The 7865-nt window shown below is 68.7% G+C and overlaps 1 protein-coding gene across 1 annotated transcript; it reads right to left on the reverse strand.

Annotated features, from left to right (window-relative positions):
* Positions 1–2315: 2315 nt before the first annotated feature.
* LOC113940847 (probable beta-D-xylosidase 2) lies at positions 2316–6256 on the reverse strand. The gene is made up of 14 exons (XM_027631998.1): positions 5985–6256; positions 5756–5916; positions 5499–5658; positions 5201–5371; positions 5026–5117; positions 4786–4943; positions 4602–4705; positions 4287–4511; positions 4076–4161; positions 3775–3911; positions 3522–3611; positions 3186–3394; positions 2848–3054; positions 2316–2730 (listed from the first exon to the last, which is right to left on the reverse strand). Exons 1-14 carry the CDS (start codon positions 6234–6236, stop codon positions 2443–2445), a joined length of 2340 nt encoding a protein of 779 aa, XP_027487799.1. The 5' UTR covers positions 6237–6256; the 3' UTR covers positions 2316–2442.
* Between the last annotated feature and the right edge of the window lie 1609 nt (positions 6257–7865).

Raw genomic sequence — 7865 nt, forward strand, 5'->3', positions numbered from 1 at the left:
ACCTACCAGGCAAACAGGTTTCCCAAAATCCCAGCCCTTTCCTCTGGAAGAGTATTCCCCTGACTCAGAAACAGGGAGCTCCTCAGCAGACAGGGTAGCCCCACTCTGTGATTCTGCAGGGCTGACTCCACACCCCAAATCACTCCAAAGTCTTCTCACCTTCCCACAGCCCCCAGTCTTGTGCCCTCTCACCCAGCTCAGCCAGAGCAGAGGCTTCCTGAAACTCTGGGAGCCTCACCCGCTGGCTGACTCCCTGCCGGGGAATGCTGCTGGCCAAGCCCTGGCTCTGGGAGCTGGGCACCCCAGGGAGATGGCAGGGAACAGGGGTGCAGTGTCCCAGTGAACCCACAAACCCAGGGGGCACCCCAGGATGGGGAAGGGGAACAGCCCCACTCTCACAGCTCTGTGGCTGAGCCTCCAAAGGGGCTGCAGGAGCCCCACAGTCCCTTATTTCCATGGCACACAAAGGACCTGGCAGAGCAGGGCTGGGGCCACCCCATGACCTTAGGTGCCCTTAGGTGGCTTCCAAAGCCCCTTTCCCTGGCAGGGTCATGTCCCTGTGGGTCCCACAGCATTGCCCAGAGTGGACAAACTTCCTGAGACTCCAGGACAGCCTGGCACTGGGTCCAGCCAAGCCTGTGGTCCTGATCCCCACAGCAGGGCCAGCCTGGAGCAGGGGGCACAGTGGGGAAGGGGCAACCATGAGTGTGGCCATGCTCTGATGGTGTTCCCAGTGTGGGCAGAAGCACAGAGGGCTCGTGGCCGCCACACCAGCCCAAGTCAATGGGCTTATACAAGCAGGGCATCGACCAAACGCTCCCTGCAGGCAGAGCCCTGCTGTGTCGGGGTTCCTGGGTCCAGCCCCCCCAGTCCTCTGGTGCTGGGAACAGCCACCCTCCCTGCACTGATGGAAAATCCAATGAGCTCATGATGAGCACGGTGCCCAGCCCCAGCAGCTGCACGTCCCAGCGCTCCCCGTGCTCCTCACCCCGTGGCCTGGGGTGCAGCACTGCCATGGCTCCCTCGGGCCAGCCTGGGGAGGGGGCTGCACCCCACGGGCCGGGCTCCAACCGTGGTTCTGGCCTCCTCAGCATGCCCAGCACCCAGCCCTGACGCTGCTTGTGGGGACCCAACAGGCTGAGCACCCCAAAGTCAAAGGACAACTGCAGACACAGCCCAGCCCCGCTGGCGTGAGCTGGGAAGCTGGGAGCAAACAGGGATGAGGATGGTAAACAAACCCCCCCAGCACCTCTGGGCAAAGTACCGTGTGGGACACCCCATCCCATCCACTCCCCACCCCTCTGCCCCCACCTCTCTCCTCAGCCCAGGACTTTGCCCCAGCCCCAGGCTGCTCCCACCCTGCTGCTCTGTGGCACTGTGGCCACGAGGGTTGATCTGAACCCCTGTCCCCAAAACACTCCAGCTGACCCCCACCAGCCCTGGGGCAGTGACCCAGCAGCACCCCAGGGGTGAGTGTCTGTCCCTGTGTCCTGTCCCAGGGTGCAGCAGGAGCCCGTCGCCAGCAGTGTGCCAGGGCAGCCACAAGCCCACCGGCATCTTGCCGTGGGGCCACCGCATGCCTGGTGGCAAATCCCAGCTGCTGCAGGACAGTCCCCCGTGGGTGCTGGTGACAAATGGGCCAGCGATGGGCTGAGCCCTGCCCTGCCCTGCCGCAGCCCGCACCCGCTCTCTAATTATCCCAAGCCGCATCTGTAATTAGTGTCCTGATGTCATGGGGTCAGGCCTGGGCAGCCCCACGCGCTCCCTGCCACCCCCACCTTGGCCTCTGGCCCCAGGGCTGAAGGAGATCAGAGTCCTCCAACACCATCCGGAGGAGTTCCTGCCTGGCTCCGGCTCCCTGCCAGCACTGCCTCAGGAATCCTATCCCGGCCCTGTCCCACAGTCCCTGAGCTGCTGTAGGGCTGGATCTGTCCCTCTGACCAGCACAGGGCTCGGTCGCTCCCACTGCTGCACCTCTGCCCTGGCTGTACCCTGCCAGGGACAGATCCTGCCCACACAAGAGAGAGGCCAGTCCCTGCCCTCCCGAGCCTCCCAGGGCTGCCAGCGACCTGCTCCCTTTGCACAGGGAATGCGCTGGAGCAGCCCAGCAGCTATAAATAGAGCGGGAGGCACAGGCATGTGCGGCCACGGCACAGGCTGCCCGGCCGCTGCCCGGTGGCCTGTGTGGGGCATGGGCAGGGTGTGGGGTGCAGGGGGTGGGACAGGGATGGGAGGAGGGAAAAAGCACCAGGCAGAGAAAGGGCACTGTGGTCCTGCTGCAGGAGGATCCCAGCACTGCGCCAGGGGGACAGAGGGGAGGAGGCCCCACGAAGCCACCGCGGAGCACCAGCACTTTATTGCAGGGCAGACGACCCCCGAGCTCCCCGTGGCACACCTCGCACCCCTTCCCTCGGCCAGCGCCCCGCTGCTGCCACCGCACCGTCAGCACCCGCGCAGGGGCCGGGCTGCGCCGGTGACGCCGAACCGCGCGCTCAGCACCTCCGAGGGCGCCCGCGTCCGCTGGCCCGGCTGCTGCCCCCCGGCAAAGAGGGTGAAGGTGCCGGGCTCCAGGAGCCAGTCCCGCGCCCACACCGCGCGCTGCTCGGCCAGCACCTGGAAGGACACCTTGGTCTCCCGGCCGGCCGGCACGGCCACGCGCCGGAAAGCCACCAGCTGCCAGCGCGGCACTGGCACGGACGACTGCTCCCAGCGCAGGTACAGCTGCACCACCTGCCCAGAGGGACAGGAGTCAGTGCCACAGGGACCCCCCGGCAGCCCCCTGGCAGGGCAGAGCCAGGGCACATCCGTGCCCGTACAGCCAGCTCAGCGCAGAGCAGCCGTGCCCACCTCCTCGCCATCGCGCGGCCCCGTGTTCTCCAGCACCACAGACACGGTGAGGTTGGCACAGACAGGCAGCACCAGGGGGCTCAGCACCAGGTCCCGGTAGTGGAAGGTGGTGTAGGAGAGCCCGTACCCGAAGGGGTAGAGCGGGGCCTCCTGCCCGTAGTAGCGGTACGTCCGTCCCTCCATGGTGTAGTTCTCCATCGGCGGCACCTGAAGGACACAGGGCAGTGGAGCAGGGCAGGGCTGGGTGGCCATGGACAAGCACCAGCCCTGCATCCCACCACTGCTCTGGCCACCAAGGCAGGAAAGGGCTACAGGTGCCACCAGCACCCCCACCTTACCTGGTGCATGCCCGCGGGCCACGTGGCCGGCAGCCGCCCGGCCGGGCTGGCCCCCGCCTCGCCCAGCAGGACCCTGGCGATGGCCAAGCCGGTGGCCTGGGCAGGGAAGAAGCAGGCCAGGATGGCCCCCACGCCATCGTGTGCCTGCGCCCAGCTCACGTCCAGGGGCCCCGCGTTGAACAGCAGCAGGATGACGGGGCGCCCGGCGGCTGCGGGGAGGTGGCTGTCACTGAGAGCCCTGCAGGGGCACTGCTGGGACAGCTCCGGGGTGTCCCGTGGATGGGCAACACCCGGGAGGGCTGTGGCCCCACTCGCTGGGCCCCACAGAGCCCCTACCTGCCTGCACGGCGTCCTGCAGCAGCTGCAGCTGGTGCCCCGGCAGGGACAGGTCGCTCCGGTCCTTCGCCTCTGTCTCCACACCCACCCCTGCGTGGGGACAGCCAAGGGACAGCCCCTTACACCCACCCGGGGCACTGCAGGCAGACAGGGCAGAGGGACACTGCCCGCCTCAGAGGGAGCTCATGGGCCCCCCTTCTCTCCCAGAGCGCTCCCCGTCCCCTGGCAGTGCCCACCCGGTGCTCCCACCTACCTGTGCCCAGGCAGACCACCACCAGGTCGGCCGCCCCCACTGCCCCCACCACCTGTGCCCGGGAGTACCGCCGGCACCGGGGCTCGCCGCAGCCCGCCGCAAAGCTGACGTTGGCCCCCAGCGTCTCCAGCCCCCTCCTGTGCCAGGGAAGAGCAGAGGGCACGGGGGCTGCTCTGCCCCAGATTCGGGGCACACTGGGGATGCCCCCCTTCCCCTGCCTCCCAGTGAAGGGATGAGCAGCTCCAGCAGCAGCCCCAGGCTGGGGGACAGGGGAACACGAGGTGGCACCGCGCTGTCTCACCGGGGAGTGTGGATGTACTGAGGCTCTGGCACCGGCGCGTAGTCCCCGAACAGCACCCTGGGGTTGTCAGCGAAGGGACCCACCACCTGCAGAGGGCAGAGGGGTGGCAGTGGGCACTGGCAGCCCTGTGCCACCTGTGTGAGCGGGGTACAGAGCCAGCAGCAGCCCCTGGGTCACCGTGTCCCCCTGCCTGCCCCGTGCAGGGGCTCACCGCGAGGCGCTGGCCGTGCAGGTCCCGGGCCCGCAGGGGCAGCGTCCCCCGAATGTTCTTCAGCAGCACAAAGCTCTTGACAGCAGCTTCCAGTGAGAGGTTGCGGTGCTCAGGGCTCTGCACCACGCTCAGGTCCAGGGCACTGTAGGGGTTCATGTCTGGGGGGTCGAACTCCCCCAGCCGCATCCGCGTGTAGAAAAGGGGCCGGACTCGGTCACGCAGCATCTGTGGAGACCCCAACCCCAAAATCTTGGTGGTGCTTGGCAGGGACAGACTGGGCTCCCTGCCCCCCTTGCCCTGCTCCCCTTGGCTCACCTGCAGCGTGATGTTGCCCATGGCCAGAGCCTGAGGGATGTGCATGAAGATGTTGTTCCTCATGCCATAGGAGAGCTCCAGGTTGCAGCCGGCGTTGACCGAGGCTGCCATGCCGGAGAGAAGGGAGAACACCCGTCACAGCCGTGTGATGCCCAGGGACCCCACACCCAGCCCGTGAGCTCACCGACTGCTGTCTCCAGGAAGGTGTGTGTGTAGTGGTGCCCCAGCATGATGAGCTCCAGGGCCCCCTCGTCGCTCACCACGTACCCCTCGAAGCCCCACTCGCCACGCAGGATGTCCGTCAGCAGCTTCTTGTTGGCACAGGCAGGAACGCCGTTGATCCTGTTGGAGAGGGGATGGAAGAGCCAGGCACCAGCCATGCCGTGGGCAGCCCAGCCCACGGGGCCCCCACTGTGCTCCCAACCTGTTATAGCTGCACATGAAGCTGAAGGAACCAGCACGGACACACGCCTGGAACTGGGGCAGGAAGGTCATGCGCCAGTCCCGCTCCAGCACCTGCGAGCGCCGCAGCAGAGCAGGGTCAGGAGTGCCCGGAGTGTCACCTGCCCTCCTGCCACCCCTGGACCTGCCGCACTCGCCTTGGCGTCGAAGCTGAGCCTGGATTCGGGGATGTTCTCAGGGCCCCCGTGCACGCTGAAGTGTTTGCAGCCGGCGCTGGCCTTGATGTAGCGGGGGTGCTGGCCCTGCAGCCCCTGCACGAAGCTGCGGCCCAGCTCCCCACTCAGGAATGGGTCCTCCCCGTAGGTCTCCTGGCCGAGGTGCAGGCGGGTCATCACCAAGACTCCCAGCCCCATGTCCCCACTGCCACGTCCAGCTGGTTGGCCATGGTCCCATGTGGCCTGATCCCAGCCAGGGGCCACCCCCCCACGCTGGCACCTGGTTCCTGCCCCACAGCGGGTGCCTCATGATGTTCAGGACGGGGCTGAAGCAGCTGAGCCCGGTGTGGTCCCCGTAGCGGCCGGTGGCAGCGAAGTCGTTGTGCTTGGCTCTCACCTCGGTGGCCGTGGCGTTGGCCACCCGGTAGATGAGCTCGGGGCTGTGGGGACGGCAGGGGAGTGTCGGGGGGAGTGGACGAGGGGGGACCTGTCTCACAAGGTCACGTCCCACACCCCCGGGTGCCCCGGTGCCGGTACCTGAAGGTGGCAGCGAGCCCCAGCGCCTGCGGGAAGGCCGTGGCCCACCCGGGCGCCTCGGCATCGCCCCGCAGACACTCCGTGTTCCAGTTGTAGGGCGCGATGCCCAAGCGCGGGATGGGGGGCGCGGGGCCGTTGCGCATCGCTCCCCCCCTCGCCACCTGCGGGGCAGCGGCGCTGAGCGGGGGGTCCCGCGGGGGTCCCCGGGGGGGTCCCGCCGCCCCCTCACCTGCAGCACCAGCTCGGCGGGGCTCAGCCGGCCCAGCAGGTCGTCGAGGCGGCGGTGCCAGGGCAGCGCGGGGTCCCAGAAGGGGAAGGGAGGCGGCCGCGCCCGCACCGGGCCCGCGCACAGCGCCGCGCACAGCACCAGGACCCGCAGCGCCAGCGCCGCTCCCGGGCTGGTCCCGCACGGCTTGGCCCGGCCCGATCCCCGGGACCCGCACGGCATGGCCCTGTTCGGCCCCCGGGACCCGCACGGCATGGTCTGGCCCGATCCCCGGGACCCGCACGGCACGGCCCGGCTCGGCCCCGGCGATGAGCGAGGCGGGGCGGAGTGTGGCAGAGCCGGTCCTGCGCCCCCGGACGGGGCGGAGCGCGGCGGGGCGGGACGGGGGTCCTGGGGCTCTGTCGGGTCCCGGCCGCTCCCCGGACCGATCAGCTGGATGCGTCAGGGTCTGTGTTTGGGGGCGGCGACCCCCGAGCCCCGCGCAGCCGGGCCCCGCCGCGGGGACAGGTCGCGGCGTTCCGGTTCCACCCGCCCCCTCCCCCGAGCATCTCCCGTCTGCGAGCGGGACCCGGCAGAGCCGCCCGGCGCCCCCAGACCGGCTCCCGGTGCCTCCCGGCTGCAGCGGGAGCTGCCTCACCTGGGAAGGGTCCCCACCGGGCGTCCAGGAGATTCAAGGAGCGAGGTGCCAGCAGGGATGCCCTGTGTGCCCCACGTGCCGCCCAGCTCAGCTCAGTGGGGCACTGCCAGGGACTCCTGCGGTGACCAGGGACACGATGTCTTCTTAGGCTGGGTATCAGGGAAGGTTCCTCCCCCAGAGGCTGGTTGGGCACTGAACAGGCTCCCCAGGGCAGTGGGTACAGCACCAACCCTGCCAGAGCTCGGGGAGCATTTGGACAACGCTCTCATGGACAAGGTGGGATTATTGGGGTGTCTGTGCAGGGCCAGGGGTTGGATTGGATGGTCCTTATGGGTCCCTTCGCACTCAGGACATTCCATGATTCCACAGTCTCCAGTGGCCACCAGCGCACCAGAGCCACCCTGGCGGAGAGCACGAGGTGGCACTGGGGACTGGGAGCAGGAGGGGAGCTGGCACTGCAGGGGTGGAGACGGGGAGCACAGACATCCCATCACCTCCCTGGCACGACGGAGGTGCCGCTGGCAGCCCCCCAGCCCAGACTGACCCCGCCGTGCCCTGGTGCCAGGCCCGGTGCCTCGCCGCCGGCACAGCCCGCGGTGTCCCGGGGACGCGGCCATGTAAGGCAATGCCCGCGGGCCCCGCAGCCCGGCCGGTCCCCGCGCTCCCGGCCCGGCGGGGACAGCCAGCCCGCTCCCAGCTGCCGGATTCCTGAGCAGCCGGCGGCGCTGGGGGGGTCCCTCTGAGCCCGCAGCACGTCCTGCCCACGGCACGCAGCCCCAGCCGAGCCACTCGCTCAGGGACAGGTCTGGAGGAGAGACATAACGGAATGAATAAACAAACAACAGGCGGATTAAATGAATGAATGAAAAATAAATAAATAACGCCAGGCAGACCCCGTCTGGGAGCAGAGCTCCGTGTCCCGGGGGCTGTGCTGGCTGGGCAGGGTCAGGGAGAGCTGGGTTGTTTCAGGAAGCATTCCCTGCAGTCCCTGGAGCCCAGGCCAGGCTGGTCCCTTGCCGCGTTCCTGTGGAGCCGTTTGTGTCTCAAGAGCAGGAAAACCTGCCCCGAGCAGCTCCCGCTCCTGCAGCCCGGGGCTCCTGCAGCCCGGGGCTCCTGCAGCCCAGGGACACCCGCTGCCCTTTCCCCGGGGTCCAGCCTCTGCCAGAGCCCCGAGCCAGCCGGGAAGGCGCTGGAACGGGGGGGAGGATCCGACCGGGCCCGGCGGGGCCTTGGCGGAGCGGCGGCGC

This window comes from Corapipo altera, unplaced genomic scaffold (genome assembly GCF_003945725.1).
Source record: "Corapipo altera isolate COAL_440 unplaced genomic scaffold, ASM394572v1 59435, whole genome shotgun sequence".
NCBI classification, from domain to species: domain Eukaryota; kingdom Metazoa; phylum Chordata; class Aves; order Passeriformes; family Pipridae; genus Corapipo; species Corapipo altera.

Coding starts and splice junctions, on each gene's coding strand:
- LOC113940847 (XM_027631998.1), bottom strand. CDS start 6,236: ATGCCGTGCGGGTCCCGGGGGCCGAACAGGGCCATGCCGTGCGGGTCC. Junction 5,372..5,498: donor CGCTGTGGGGCAGGAACCAG/GTGCCAGCGTGG, acceptor CACCTCGGCCAG/GAGACCTACGGGGAGGACCC. Junction 4,706..4,785: donor CTTCCTGGAGACAGCAGTCG/GTGAGCTCACGG, acceptor CCGGCATGGCAG/CCTCGGTCAACGCCGGCTGC.